Consider the following 16,823-nt stretch of genomic DNA (forward strand, 5'->3'; position numbering starts at 1 on the left):
AAAGTTTGCTTTGCCTTATGAATTAAGTACATTTTGTATTGTAAAAAGAGCAAAAAAAAACAGGCAAATTATTCCTTACCTGGAGCTGTTCCAATACACCAGTGATATTCTACAACATCGCTTTCAGAATCATGAATTCCACTCCAGTGGGCAAACCACATTCCATTATCTCTTTGGTAATCAGTGTGGATAAACACTTCAGTCATCTGATTGGTGTTGTTACCATCCACAATTTCACCAGATCCTGGTGATGTCCAGTCCACTACTACTTGTTGTGATGTGATAACGGTTTCCAGACCAAGCATGTTGACACCAGTGACTGTCACATAAAACATCGATCCCTGATAAAGCGTAAAATTCACTTGATCTAAATCAAGGGAACGGCTAAGACTGTCAACACGTTGAGTAGCTATGAGGTCACTCTGAAATGGAATGCTGCCAACGCTAACGAAAAAGTGGCTTATTCCGCTTTCAGGATCATCAATTGACCAGGTAACTACAGGTGCAGAAGGTGATGTTAAGAACAAAGTGTCTTTTCCCGATGACGGTGAGATTTGGATTGATTTTGCAATAGGAGGAGTTCGGTCGATAACGACACCATCCGAGGACGACACTACAGTATCACCCCTTGTGTTTTCAGCCTTGACTGAAACGTAATATTTCTTGCCATGCGTAAGTGTCAGGTTGTGAAATCGACTAGCTTTTGTTTTTAAATGATGTACTTCCATGAATGGCCAGGCACACGATTCTGATCCAAATGGATTGGGTGGCTTGTCTCCGATGCACCAATCATAACTTGAGATACCAAACACAGGATCCTTGAAGCCACTCCAGTGTGCCCAAATTGCTCTGTCATCAAGCTGGAAGTCAATGTCATTTGCTGACGTAACTGGTCCGTCGCTTACCACACCAGCAGATAGTTTTCCCAATATTACAAGCATTCCAGGTGAGCAATCTGTTCTATGAAGTCCAGCACCATTTGCAACTCGAATACAAACACAATATGTTTTGTTTTCCACAAGGGTTTGATTTCCTATGATGACTCCACCAACAGAGTTATCAGCGATTATCTCAGTGTATAAATCGCCGCCACCTTGTTTGAGTGTTTGGCAGTCTGTTCCAACGGCCCAGCTGGTCTTTTTGATGCCACTTTCCGAATCTGTAAATCCTGTCCAACTTACAGCAAAAGACGAATTTGGCACTTTGTTTTTGCTTTCATCATAATTGCGCGGGAAGGCATGATGGGCAGCTACAATTCCGGGGTTTGGTGCTGAGCGGTCAATAATAATGGCGCTTGAGGAGGATTTACTTAATAAGCCACCATTATTAACAGCTAATATATTTAAAAAACAGCTACGCCCCTGCTGAAACGAAACACTTGATATTGAAATATTAGTTATCGAGGGAGAAACTTCGGCGAAACTTTTGATGTCATTTGCTTCTGGAGTTGTTCCAAGTCCCCAAGATACAGACTTCAGGCCACTTTCTTTGTCACTCACTAACCATTCAGCGATTAAGGAATCACCTTGTGGATTAAATACAAGCCTTAGATTGGACACTACTGGAGGTGTGCTGTCAATTATAACCCCATTTGTCCAGCTAACAGTTGTCAAGCCAACAGCATTGACAATCTCAATTCCACTTGCATAACTGTGACCTTCCTCAAACTTCGTTGTTGTTCGACCTCCTCCTGTAATTATCGCTGACCCAGATGAGTTAACACGCGTTTTCGAAGTGTAAAATGGAATAGTGTACTTATTTGTTTCCACTTCTTTGACTGAAAAGCGATAACGAACTATTGGGGATTCCGTATCATAGCACACCCAGGAAATAACAAATCTGTTTGAGCTCGGAGCATATTCAGTGTCGTCTTGATAGTTGTCTTTGCCATCCCAGACCTTGGAGCATATTGGAGGAGTTGTGTCAACAACAAATCCATCTGACTGTTTGGTAGCTTCCAAACCCACGCCGTTCACTGCTGTCACATTTACATAATATGTTTTTCCACTATCAAGTTCTTTTGACAGCGCCAAAGTTGCCCTGGTAAAATTACCATCAAAACTGAAGGAACCATAAATCTCCACTGACCTTTTATATGACCCTCCACCCCAAACTTGGACTTTGTACGCCTCAATGCCACTTTCTGCGTCAACAAACTTAAATGTAATAGAAAGTGTCTTCTTTATGTCTTGATAGTCGCCATCACGCACATACACTGGACTAGGTGGGGTATTATCATACACAATACCAGCTGATAGGGAAATAGTTGTTTGGCCAACCTTGTTTGTGCATCGGACACTAGCAAAGTAGCGATAACCTGTCTGAAGATTAAGATGGGTCACAAACGTCGTTTGGGACACGGGCAAGCTCGTGAAATTCATTGTGTCTGCTTCACCCGGCTGAAGACCAAAGGCGATTTCAATGGTGGCAAGACCTGACTCGTGATCCTCGCACTTCCATGATGCTTTTAATGACCTCTCAAGTACGTAGCGAAGGTCTTTACTGAGATCATCACCATCACGAACTGGTTGTGAGAAAATTGGAGGAGTGAAATCCACTAGAACGCCATCAGATGCAACCATGGAGCTGGGCATTCCGAGTGCATTGTAGGCAATCACTGATGCATAGTAACGTTGACCAGTTGTTAGTTCTGACACTTTTAATCTAGAACTTGCAGCCATGTTTGTCATCCCTACGTCTGTCAATTCTTGGACATCTTGGCCACCAGGAAAAGAACCAAATGCCAGATGATATGACACAAGCTTCGTTTCACGTTCTGTAAAGTTACCCCATGAAGCTCTAAGAACTGACCTATCCATTTGTATGTCTATCTCCTCGCCTGGTCTCCCATCAATAACATAACCTGGACGAGGAGGACTTGTGTCTATGACTACACCATTGGACTGAAAGAGTTTTGAATTACCAGCTCTATCCACCAACTTAAGGCATGCGTAATATTTCTGCCCTGATATCAAAGCTAGTCCGGATAAAACATGAAAGTTATTGTTATTTGAGACAATTTCTTCCTTTTTTACATCACAGACCATTGAATTAGATTTGCTGGACAATCCGAGGTAAACTTTCTCGATTCCTGTGAAATCAGTGAACCCATACCAATGAGCACGGTAGAGAGAGGTAAGGCTCTGATACACAGCATCCTGTAAGCCCCATCCATCCAATACCACTCCATTTTGAGGTGCTTCAAAGTCAGAGAGGAGAGGAGCAGAGGATTTAATGGTAAAGAGGCCAGCACTGTTTATAGCCAATAGGGTGATGAAATAACGTCGGTTATTCGTTACAAATGTTGGTTTGTGTGAAGTCCAGTTAGCTCGCAGTGATGATGTAGGCAAAGGTAACGAAAAGAACTGAAATTTGACGATATCATCAGCACCAGAATAACTTCCTACACCGACTTTGTAAGCTTTAACTTGAGAAAGATCATCCTCAACCACAAAGTATGACTGAAAAGTTACAACTGATGTATTAATCGATGCTAGTGTTTCACCAAAATGACCATGCTGAACGAGAATTATTAATGGGGGACTACTGTCGACAATAAATGTGTTTGAAAGACCACGGGCAGCAATACCTGCTTTGTCACTGGCTTCGATCGCTACTGAGTAAACACCATCTGGAAGATTTATATTACGACCAGTGTATCTTTGGCGTCCAGCTAACTTAAATGGCGCAAGGAGCTGATCAGTACTTTGGGACACCACAGAAATACCAAACATATCAATGCCACTGTGAACATCGTAGAAGCTGTCATTGCTACATTGGCTGTTATTAAGAATTAGAGATACCCTCTTCTCATCAACCAAACACCAATTCCATCTCGCCCACACTGACTTAGTCATCCACTGATAAAATACAGGAGGACCTTTTAAACCAGTGACAACTTTTCCAGCATGCGGAGGAACAAAATCTACAATAGCACCATTACTACTTGCAGTGACACACATTCCAACTCTATTACAACCAACCACAGTCGCGAAGTAACGTTGACCACTTTGAAGGAGGATTCCTGTTATTGTCACATTAGTCTCCGAGCCCACTGAACTGAACGCTTTAATGTCAGCTAGTCCAGGTTTAGTACCAAGCCCCACACGATATTCTGCCAGCCCACTTTCTGCATCAGCGAACGCTTGTTTCCAATGCGCACTAAAAGTAAAGCGCTCACTAGTAAAGTTCTTGTCCTTTCTTCCTACGCCGTCTTTGATGTACTGTGGAGCAACCGTCGGTGGTGTCATGTCTATCAAAATGCCATCTGAAAATATTGTTTTCTTTAGGCCCGCTCCATTGATAATCTTGATAGTAATGTGATATCTGACTTTTGCGAAAATTGTAATGTTAGGAAATTGTACATAAGACATCGAACCTTCTGCTGTGGAATGTGACAGTAAGCTGAGTTCTTCAAATGCTCTTATGTCATCACCACCAGGGTACGTTCCAACACTCAAGAGCTGTAAACGAATGCCACTTTCACGATCAAAGCATTTCCACTTTGCTTGAATGCTGTTCAACTCTCTAACAAAATCTACATCTGATGTGTCTGTCTCATTGGTCACGTCAATCACCTGTCCTTTGCAAACTGGTGGGGTACTGTCAGGTATAAACCCATTTGTCTCAATGACTGCCTGATGCCCTGCTGCGTTAGTTCCACGGAGTACAAGTCTGTAAGGAGAGCCTGCTTCAAGAGAAAGACCATCCATAAGAGGTGTCTGTTGGGTGAGAGGTATGCTGACAAAAGCTGTGACATCTTCACCAGATATATTCTGCACAATCTTCCATTCATACTTGATGATAGGACTCTCGGGATCAATAAAGGGATCAAACTTTCCACGAACGCGTCTTAGTGATGGAAGGAAGTTAGCGTCATCTTCACCAGCACCGTCTTGAAAATGTGTTGGTATAGGCTGAGTTGTGTCAATTAAGATACCATCGCTGCACATAACTGCCTTTAATCCAAACTTATCCATAGCATACAAACGAGTGAAGTACGTTTTTCCATGTTCCAAATCTAAGCCAGATACTTGGATGGAGTAAGAATCTCCAAGAGATGCCAAAGGAACCACATTTGCTTCTGATTCATCAAATGTACAGATCGAGTTTGAGGAAACGCCCCATTTCAGATTAACAATCTCATTGAAATCGCTTTTAAATGCAAAGTTCATTCCTAAAGAAAAAGTATCGGATTGATAGTCAGCGTCTTTTTCTTTCACTACACCATCATAAACATAACGTATTCGTGGTCCGTTTCGTCTTGCCTGGAACAACGGGCAATAAGCCAAGGGACTGTCCATCCCTCCATCGTTTGTTGCCAGGACACTGACAAATACATTTCTACCGTGCATGATTGGTAGGCCTTTGACAACCTGGCTTTGCGATGTACCCACCCAAGAAGAGTAGTCATCACCAGAGCCCTTTATAGATCCTATCCTGACTTGGTAAGCCATAATTCTCTTATCTTCCTTAAATCCATTCCACTGTACAAAGTATTTGGTGTCTGCCACCTGTTGTGCAGTGCACTTCCCCACTTCAGGCGGAGTTCTGTCTTTATCTGCCTTGCAGGTGGTAAAAAGGTTTCTTTCTATTGCTTTTTCCCGCCACCACCACTCCCAAATGATTTTTTCATTGCTATATGATATCTTTATGCTAATGCCAATGAACCATACTTTGATTTTAATAGTAATAACCTTGAACCAAAGATAGACTCTGATGCTAAGAGGGGTCATGCGAATTTTCAGTTGGATACATGCTTTTAATGGCCACCTGTCAATGTTTATTAGTAGTTCTGGAACAAGGTACGTCTCAAGCAGCCTCGCTTCAATGGTAACGCCAACTTCAATAATCAAAAGAGGTACGCTTGCACCAGCATATACGGAAATCCATGCCCCAGGTATAACACCCAGTCTAAAGGCTTTGGTTTTTAAACAAAACTGGCCATGGTAGCCAACACTAAAATGACCACCAGCCCCTGCGAAAAGTCTAACAGGTATTCCAAGAACAGGAATAACAGTCGAATACTCAAAGAAGGTTTGAGAACGATGAAATAAAGATCCTTCAAAAAAACTGATACAAGACCCTTGGTCCGTAACACTTCTTCGTACTCTTTTGCTGTTTTTATGAATGTCTTCAAGTTTCTCGTGGTAGACATCTGTTTCCAGGAGCTCTTGAGAGATGCTTCGCTTGCGTTTTGTTCCACAAATCATATCTCCAATGGGAAAGACCCTTCGCGGTCGTATTATGTAGTTGGACATTAATCTAAAGTAGAAACAGTTCTCGTTTATTCCGAAGGTAGTGTCAAGGATTGGCAGCCTTAATTTAAAGTACCTGTCTTCAAAATCACCGCCAACAAGTTCTACATTGTCTTTTTCAGCAAAAGTACCACTCGAGAACCCCACTGCAATGACTTCATTATCGACTCTAGTGACAGATTCTAAGCCGGAGGGAGTTCGAACTACTCTTGCTAGGGTATTTTCTCCCGTTTTGTCGTCGCCGTTCAAGTGATGAAATTCGAGCTTGCATTGAAACCCAGCAATCAATGCACACCTTGAGATACATGCATACTCCTTGCCGAACTGTCTTACAATGGTCATCCCTTGAGCATTCTTTCCAATGTGAATTACTCTGTCCGGGGCTATGCCAGCAGCAGACAGATCGCCATTTGATAACAGCTTATAACCATGTGCCTTCCCTTTGTTTCCATCTGTTACCCACAGGATATTGCTTTGTTCATCATAAGAGACAGATCCAGCTGTACCTTCGACAGATACGGTCTTAGAGATAACAACTTGGGAAGGTTTAGGCGAAGAGAAAGTTGACGTAATGTGGGATACTCTTACTGAAAGAATTTCATTTTTATAACCATCGCTGATCCAGATATATTCTTTGGCTACCGTAATACCACCAATTTTTACAGACAAAGGAGTGCCTGATTTCGATAGCTGAACAATTTTTTTGACGCCTCTATCAAAGTTGGTAACAACAAGAAGTGATGCTTTGTCTTCATTACTTGCCACACCATGCATTCCAAGAATGATTTCATTCCCAGAGAGTTGAGCAACTCCTTCCACTTTGTAATCATCAAACAGACCTGGTGTCAGCCAACGTCCACTCTTTTGCATTGAAGAGAGATCATCCAAATGGGGAAATTTCCAAGTAAAAATGGTTGACAGATATAGCGGTGATGACCTTCTTATAGATCGCAAGCACACTTCTTCAGAGCAGTAAGGTATATCTTGCCAAGGTTTGTAAGCCCTTGGGTCTAAGCCTCTCTGCCTTGTCTGAATTTGGTTTAAAAAATCGGCCACATCGTTTAACAAACCGTTGACTTTGCCAACAGCGATGATCATTTCTGAGGCATACTTGTCAAGGTGGGGTTTCAACACAACACTGAGCTCTTTAGTACCAGCAAGAAGGTTGAGAGTTGGATCAGAAAACAAATCAAGCACGCCTTGGAACTTATCAGCAAATCCCAGCGCACTTGTAGTACTGGTGTCCAAAGCCGTCAGAAAAATGTTAACATCTTTCATCTTTTGCCACAACTGGTAAGACATTTTTAACTTGGACAGTGTGCTCTCAAGTCCGTTAATGTGTTTAAGTACATGGTCCTCGTAAATGCCACGCAATGCCTGAAAAGTATTTTCCTGAAAATTTTGAATTTGGTTTTCAACTTCCTGGGCTTTTTGTAAATAATCGGCAGTTCTTTCAAGGCGATATTTTGAGTACTCTATAGACCTCTTCCGAATCCCACTTCCCTTCCAAATGTTTTCTTGGTCAGGCGTTCGTCCTGTGATCTTCTGCAAAATGGTCTTCACCCTTTGAATCTCGCGTTTGTAAGAAATGTTCTGGACTTGCTCCGTAAGTTCCTTTAGGACATCAACCACTTCTGTCATGTTGTTAACACCTTTTTCGCAATCCTTAAGCACATCGGCATACTCACTGGATTTGACCAGCTTGTCCTTGACAATACTCACTTTGTCCTTAATGACCTTCCCTTGTTCAATAAACGCTTTGGAAATACACATACCACCTCTCACACACTTCTGTAACCTGAAGTTCTTCCACATTTTCGGTACCAAGGAGTTAAGGACTTCTATTTCGTTCTTTAAGTCTTTATACTGGTTTATACCGAATGCACCAACTGATAGAGCTTTGCGGACACAGGGGTCTGTGCTATCATAAAATATTTGCTTCATCTCCCGACAATCTGGAAGCTTTTTCGCATTTTCTAGTATAGGTGAGAAAAGCCTGGTAAAAGGCTGAAGATCTTGTAGAACTACCATCACTTCACTAACCATAGAACTGACTTCACGAAGTGCTCCTTTTATTGTGTGTACGGAATCCTTTATATTCTTGAATTTCGGTATGGTTGTATCAACGAACATGTTGACTTCTTCTCTAAAGTAATTGTTGACTTCTTTAACAACGTCAATGCTCCAGACTTTGTTAATCATCTCGGCAGAGGTGGCATTGAATTTATCACAGATGCTTAGTAATCGTTGGTCAAAATCAATTCCAAAGTGTTCCCTAATGTCAAGCTTTTCAATTTCATCTTGATAATTATCAGCTGTATTTGCAAAATGGATGACTTCGTCTACGGTTTTCCTTACTTTGTTGGCATAGGCTGGAAGATTTCTCAGGTGCTTAAGTATTACATTGAGACGAAAAGCTATGTCGCGAACGGTGTTAAGAAATCCTTTCTTCGTGTTTAGAACTGAAAGAAAATCTGTCACGATCTGAGAAACATGGGAAATTTTTCCTACACGAGCTGCCAGATTTTCTTCGTACCATATTTCGACTTTAGTGACTGCAGACTTCAAGTTTGTCCCGGCAGTCTTAATGCTTGTTGCCACAGGTCCAATCACAGAGGATAGCTCATTTAGTGCTAGACGGGCTTCATTTTGCACTTCGTCTATGACACCAGCGGAAAATGCTGCTGCTTTAGTACATGCTCCACTCAATTTTGATGAAGTTCCATTCAGAAGATCCACGACTCCACTTGCTAATGTTTGGATATCCCTTAAGTTGCCAGTAAGTCCTTGTAGAGTGTCTGAAATAAAGTCTTTTGTAGAGGCTGTGAAATTACGTTCGATCTCGTCGGTCAAAGTGTCCAGTATAATTGTAAAATTGAGAAATTCCAACAACACCTTTTGAGTTGTGTTCTGAATGGACCAGAGAAGGAAGATTCCATCTTTTTCAATGTTTGCGGTAAAGTCTTCAAATTCGTGGGAGTAGTTTAAGGCTGTTTCATGGATTCTACAAGTTTTCTGAACATATCGTTTTGCGAACTGTGTCACTTCTGGTCCAAGCTCTTGAAAGAAGTCCGTCATGTGACTGATAGCAGATACATTTGAAACATGGAAATCAAGTACATTAACCATTGCAGAGAGGAAAGCTTGTAGCAAGCCAGAAGAGTCAGATGAATTTCCATGGCTTTCATGGTTTACTTGGTTGAACAACCGGGGAAAATGTCTTTGCAAGCCAAATTTTCCCCCAGGCAAGATTTCGCGAAAGAATTCTTCGAGATCAAAATTATGACCTGTAAACAGACCGAAAAAATTTCCCATATCCTCAAAAAGGTCAATGAATTCCTGAAAATCAAGGGATTTTAATTTAAGATCGTACTTTAAGGTTGCTTTCCAGTCAAAACGAAGGCCAAAATTAAATCCACTTCCTTGAAACGTTGGAGAATGTATCTTCAGAGAAGGCAGCCTTAATTTTGGAAACTCTGTTCCTTCTAACGAGTCTAGCAAAAAGAAAATGTCCAACAAACTGCTACTGAAACGCTGCAACCTTAAAACGACCTTCTGAAACTCGTCAAGAGAGAGGGACATATGAATAGAAAACTTGAATGGAAATTGTCGGCGAAATCCATCAGGTACAGATGTTCCTAATGTCTCGAAATATTCCTTGGTCTTGTTGGTCTGCTGACTGACGGGGACCTTCCTTAGAATCTGAAGAAGGCTTTTAATATTGAAACCGGCAGGCATATTGTTTGGCAGGTACTTACTTACACCATCGATGATTCCAAGTATTCTATCAAGAGTTCCAAGAAAGTTCTTGAACAGTGTTTCAAAACCAGTAAGCCTTGCTAGATTAAGCTGTATGTTTACGATTCTATCTTTCAGTATTTTCCATCTTTTGACATGGTCACCCATATCTTTAGAAAAGCTGATGATTTTGCCGGTACCTTTTATTGCCTTCAAAGGAAGAGTGAGGTCTTGAAGAAACTCATTTATGTTATTTACAAAGTCTGTGAACTTGTCGATGTTTAATGGAACATACCCCGCGAGCTTTGTTCGGAATTTCTCTATTTCCTTAGTAATTACGCTTGTGATACTGTCGAAGTTCCTAAGAAGTTCATCTCCAGCATCTGCAATAATATGAATAAGATCCTTCGGAAAGTCGTTCTTAAAACTTGCTGAGGCCTTAAACGCAGCCTTGCCCTTTGCTATTTCAAACGGGACCTTAAGAATGTGCGCTCGTATTATTGCAAAATTATCAAGATTTACTTCAAACTTGCCGCCAAAAATTCCAACGCGTAGCTGAAGTCTATTCATAAACTGAATGGCAGTTTCAGCTCCTAACCATTCACCCCCAACGGCCATATCCCAGCGTTTTGATTGGCCGATCACATACTCTCGAGGGCGGAGCTGTGGAATCAGGGCACGCTTGCGCCGATGGATCATACTACGCTTTTTACGCAAATTAACGGCACTGCTATGGTCACCATGGTTTTCTAGAAACTCTTGTATTGACGAATCCAAGGTCTCATCCTTGTCGGCGTACTCCAGCGCATGCTCCAAGCCTTGAACAACGGATTCAGTTAAATTCTGGTGGCGATCTATAAAAACATTGACAACTGCCGCCTTCACTTCACTGTGTTCATCCCGGTACAAGGCTCTCATCAGATGTTGGTCTGTCTGCTTTGGAGACAGTTTCCGCATGGCTGAAATTACAGCTGACCGAATATCAGAGTTATCGTGGTCGATATGTTCGAGAATGACTGGAAGTCCGGAATGATGACCAAGATTTCCAAACGCCCAGACATGGTCTCTTAGGTGTGACTCATATTCCTCACTGTCGGGATGATAGAGGCTTGACCTGTTTCTGTATCTGTGATGAATCATCTCAGCGACGCTATCGCTTAAAGTGTCATTGTATCCTGCTCTCTTCGCTCTCTCTGTAAGCCCAGCTAAGACCAACATCGCTGTGGTTGTAACATCCTCTCCTTTTTCATCTCGAAACATCAGTTCAAAAAGGGCATTAAAGAGACTAGAGTGAAGTGGTCCGTCTGGCAAGTAGAAGATTGATATTAGCAAAGTCTCGTATTCTTCACTGGTGAGAGGCCTCGGGTTATCTCTCCTGACGGCATGTGCTAGAACATTTTGAGCTTCATATCCGGCATGCGCAGCTAGTGCAGCTGCACAAACGCCCCAAGAGGTTAGGTTTTGGTGATTTCGATTTTGAACCAATTTTTTGACCGCTCTAAATACACTGTTATTATTGCGAACCATGTGGTGAAGTTCATTTGTGCAATAACCAATTTCCCGTTCTTGTATGCTTTTGTCAACAAAACAGCGCAGGACTTCATGCAGAGGTCGTGCTTTCTTCTTTTCCCCACCTACCTCCGACCATTTTATTTTGTCAGTGTCACCAAACAGCAAACTGTCTCTGGTAAGAAATTTCATAGTCTTCAAATGCTCTTTCTCGGTGGTAGAGCGCTTTGAACGCTGATGTTCAGGATCAGAACACGATCTTAACATCAGTTTACTGTATCCACTGGCTGACATTTCTATGTCCTGCTTTGCAAAGTCTTTGAAATTCTCTGCTCTTGGATGTCCATTGGCAGGTCTAAGGAATGCGCTCGTTTTACGATGGACTTTATCCACTTTTCCATTTTTCACATGAACATGAACACTGTGCTGAGACTGTACCTTATGTTCGCCTTTTGCTGGAGTGCCGTCTGCAAATTGGTGGTAGTCGAAGTTTGTCCAGGTTCGGTGAAGATGAGCGTGTGTATCATTGGCGGACACAACAGTGTACTTGGTTTGAAAGATACCAGAATCATCATGCTCTTGTACTTCATATTTTTTAGATATGTGGGCCTCACGCAGGTTGACTTGAAAGGCACCAGCAATGCCTATTTTGAGAAGCGATTACATCTTATATAAAGATTTGCTTGTTTTTTCGTTGCTGTTTTTCTTTGGTTGATGTAGAACTAACGACCCGATTAATGTCATCTGTTGGACTCAGCATGATGATTAATCAATCACCAAACGAAAAAAAAAAACTCTTATAAACGGGTACTTCCACAGATTTATACCTGGACTTCTAGAAAGGAAATAGGAAATTAGACCACCAAGAATACTAAATAAATCTTTGACCCAACTGGTAAGATTTCCTTTGTACCCTGCGTGGTCTAATTTCCTATATACTGTCTAGAGCCAGTAGTCCAGAGGAATTTACAAGCAACATTGCTTTCTAGCACTTACACCATAATAATATAGTTATATTTCTACTTTATATGAGTGCAAGTAGGCTTACTCAAATGGTACCTAAAATTTTAACAGATGACATCATTAGAAGCTGAAATGCATTGAGTGACAAGCTGTTGACTTTTCTTCTTTTGGAAATTTTACTTTTGAGTTGAGCAACATTACATTGGTTTCATTTTTATTTTGGTTAATTATTTCATTTATTTAATTATTACTGATATCAATATTGTTACAGGTTTTATTTAATTATTACTGTTATAACCAGTCATTTTTATTCTTATTGAAGACATGTAAGCGCATTGACTCTAAATGTGCTAAAAAACCTTATTATTTTTATCATTATCATTATTACTATTATTATTATTAATATTATTAATATTCACTTTACACAGATCTAGAGTGATTACAAAAATACTTTTAATTCTCTCTTTTGCAGCCTTACTGCCACTCTCCTTTCCCTATTTAAATTAGCCCATCAGACTTGAAACAAAAACTGCACTAAGAATGACCAAAGTACTTCTTTTGTACATTTAAAGAGATGAATATTTGTATAATCATACAGCATGCTTCGTACTGCATGTATGCTCCATTTGTCCACTCTATAGAATTTATATCATTTTCTAAAATGAATAAAAGTTTACATCTGTTTCAGTGGATCGTAAATCACATTAGATATTTTGACCGGGTACATGTATATCACTTGCATCAGCCCGAAATTACGCGCTATCGATTCACAATGGTCTTCCTTTGCAAAACCCTGAAGAAAGAAGAACATGGCGAAATTCGTCAAGTTATGGGAGTCATACTGCCTTGGAAAATTGAACATCATTTACGAACGTTATCCATCTAACAACAGGAATCAACAAGAAGAAGAAACCATCGAAACTATACATCCACTTTGAGATCATTGGCCGAAAACTTCGGAGCGTTGAAGGATGAATTAATCAGAGATAGAATTGTCTGTGGAGTCCAAGACAACAGCATGAGGAAGAAATTATTTCAAATACTGGGGCTTTAACCCTTGATAAATGCCTAGATATTTGTAGAAGTGCGGAAGCCACTTTGACTCAACTCAGGAAGCCATGACAGGGCAAAGTTCAACCTCTTGAGGTGAACAAAGTGACAAAAATGCTAAAATAACCCGACAAGCCTCCCTTTCTACACGAGTGAGGTTTTTGTGGCCAAAGTCACGAGAAAGCAAGAGTAAAGTGTCTTCAGCTGCATTTGTTAAAGTCTGTAACCACTGCAAGAAAGAATACCATTTTGCATCTACGTCTGCTGCGGGAAAGAAACCTTGCTGGTAAAAAAAACGTGGTCGAGAAGAAAATCAGTCAATGAGCTGCAGTGTGAACTGGTAGAAAGTTACGATGAATCTTGGTTGTCTCACTCTCTCAAGAGGAAGTAATTAATGTCAGCACAGGGATATCAAACTTTTAAGTTTAAAAGTCCTGGATAAAATGCATATCGGGGATATAAGCTTGTCAAAATGCTTAACGACTCTGGCGCATCTTGCAACATATGCTACCCATCAAGCTTTTCCTAGAGAGATCAAACCAAAGGAAGACTAAGCACACATTGAAGATGTATTCTAAAACAACTGAAACATCTACAAAATCTGGAACATCAAAGATTACCATTATAAACACAAAGAACCTGGGGAGGTAAATGGTCCATTTCACAGTTGTAAATGGCGACTTCGCCCCACTGCTTGGATTGAAAATAGCCCAAGAAATGAAGCTTTTGATCATGCAGAGTGAGAATATCCTTAGCACTGAGGATGACACCCCCAAACAGGAAGCATATCCAATAGTCCTTACTAAGAAGAGAGAAATAATGGTTTACCCAGAAATGTTTGAAGTGGAACTGAGGTGTATGAAGGGCAAAGTCAGTCTTGAGACTGATCCGAATGTAACTGCAATAAAACAGTCATTCCCTCAAGACGAGTTCCAGTTGCATTTAATCGTGTTTAATTGTTATGTAAACATTCTAGCTATATTGTTCTACCCTATTGTTGACTTTGAAAATTTTCCACCAATAGGAGCGCTTACAAGCCAAGCAAAGACAGCTTTGTGACGGTTCGCTCACACAGAAACATTACCACTCAAGGACAAATGAAGAGCAAAGGAAATTGCATGCATGCAAAAAAAACTATAGTGCCTGACAATTCTTCCATAATACTCATTCACGCCCAAGGTTCTCCTAAAAAAATTTAACACACCCATCTCTCCTCAAACCTTAATGGCTACAGTACTTATCTTATAAAGCTGTTTGTTGGAATTCTGCTGACTAAGATACAAGGAACCTACAGAACAGTTTGCACATATGCTTAGAATTAGTCTTGTTCATTTTCTTTACAAAGGAAAGAGTATAACAATAGGTCATGCTACCTCATAGACCAATCATATTCGTTTTCAGCCCATGTGCTTATAACTGGCCTGGTGGCTAGGCAGTTAGTTGTTGTTGAATATTGAGGAACTTTCCATGTGTGTTGTTGTTTGAAGTACAATCAAAACCAAGTTACAACCAGATAACTTAACAAGTCCTGTTAGTGCATTCTTAGCAAATTTTCAATAACATTTATGCATTAAATCACACCCACCTTTTTAAGTGGTGGTATAGATAATATGTCAATGACACTCATGATTGAAATTTGACGTCAAATCTGCCTATAAAACCCATAACGGTCATTGGTTTCTACTCTCAAATAAACCTTAAGACAATTTTAATCAAGATCTGTTGCCTGGACTTGTTTATTAAATTAATTGTAAAGACTGTGAGACAGTCTATATCAGACAAACATCAATTGCGAGCGTTAAGATCTAGAACAAAAGAACACAGAAAAGCTCTATGATGGGTGTCAAGGACACCCTGTTATCACTGTATGCAAAACAACCATGAAATCGATTTTCATTAAAGATTAGAAATGTACAGATTATAGACTGCCACATATTGTGTTTGAAATTTTTTTCAATGGCTTTAAAATATAACACAACTTTCAACAAATTAAAGCGGTTTAAATTTTTAGCAAAGAAGAAATTAATTTTTAACTGCCTGGATCGGTTTGGTAGTGGATGAATTAAGGTCCAAGGAGGAAAAAAATATGTATTTTTTATACTGAATACATGTAGTCTACATGTATGTTTACTTTTTAAAATATGTTAAATTTTCTTTAACAGCCATTTCACTTTCACCAATTTCACCCTCCAGTTCACGATTATGCATGGCATAAAGGGCCTTTTGATTAATAAATGAATCAATGAATCAATGAATGAATGAATGAATGTTTATTTCCCATGAAGTCGGTGATTTAAGTACATTAGAATGTATATTATAACAACTATACATGCAATGTATCAGTCAGGTAGCAAGATTACAATAGTAAGATTTTATACATGTACAATATTAATATCACTCTACGGTAATTAAGTACCTAATTTATTATTTTTTATTTTTACTGAGCTATCGCTGTTAAGGATAAAATATACTGTTTCAGTTTCTTTTTTAATATTGTCAAAGATGCTGAGTGTTTGATGAGCAAAGGTATTCTAGCTATTCCAAAAGTCAATTGTTTTGTTTCTTGTCAAATATTTTCTGTAATTTGTCCTGTTATAAGTTTTATGAAGTTGCTTTGAGTTTCTAGTATTATATTCATGAACTTGCGAATTTTCTAAACAGAACATTAATTTGGTATGCCGCCGGTATATATAGATTCAACTGAGTAAAGAGCGGAAGTGATGGTGCTGTGCATGCTGAAAAAGTTACAATTCTCAACACTTTCTTTTGTAATTTATACAACTTGTCAAGCCTTGTGGGGTAGTCATTGGCACAAACAATATTTTCATAATGAAAATAAATCAAACTGTTGTATAACATTTACAAATGAGTTTGGTTTACGTAAAAACGAATTCCACAAAGCAAACCTGTAGTTCTTATAATCTTTTTGGTGATGGTTCCTCCATCTCAGGTGTTGATCAATTAGAATTCCTAGAAATTTGCTTTCTGTAATTCTCTACAATTCATTACCGCTTAATCTAAGGTTCATTTGCATTGTCTAATCAACTGTTTTTTGTGTGATTTGAAAGTTAATAAAATTTGATCTTTTAATATTCAGAGTCAGTTGATTCAGTGTTCACCATTCCTGGACTCGAGCTAACTCTGCATTTACTGCAGATTTAATTGTCATAGTCTATAAGATTCGAACTTTGGCCGGACACCGTACCTCACCGATTTCGCTGATATTTGGCATGCAGTCTTGTTTTAGGGTCCTAACTACCAAATGGATATTAAAAAGTTTCAATTCTTTTTATTTTGGAAAATATC

General features: G+C 39.8%; 1 protein-coding gene across 1 annotated transcript in view; it reads right to left on the reverse strand.

The window, feature by feature from the left end:
* Nucleotides 1-16,823, reverse strand: part of LOC144645438 (uncharacterized) — a 52,212-nt gene that overhangs the window by 14,769 nt on the left and 20,620 nt on the right. The window contains exon 3 of the mRNA XM_078505020.1: nucleotides 80-12,148. Coding sequence (XP_078361146.1) covers nucleotides 80-12,148 — 12,069 coding nt within the window. The remainder of the gene's footprint in view (nucleotides 1-79; nucleotides 12,149-16,823) is intronic.

Source organism: Oculina patagonica, chromosome 1 (assembly GCF_052425735.1).
Source record: "Oculina patagonica isolate OP01 chromosome 1, crgOcupat, whole genome shotgun sequence".
NCBI lineage: Eukaryota > Metazoa > Cnidaria > Anthozoa > Scleractinia > Oculinidae > Oculina > Oculina patagonica.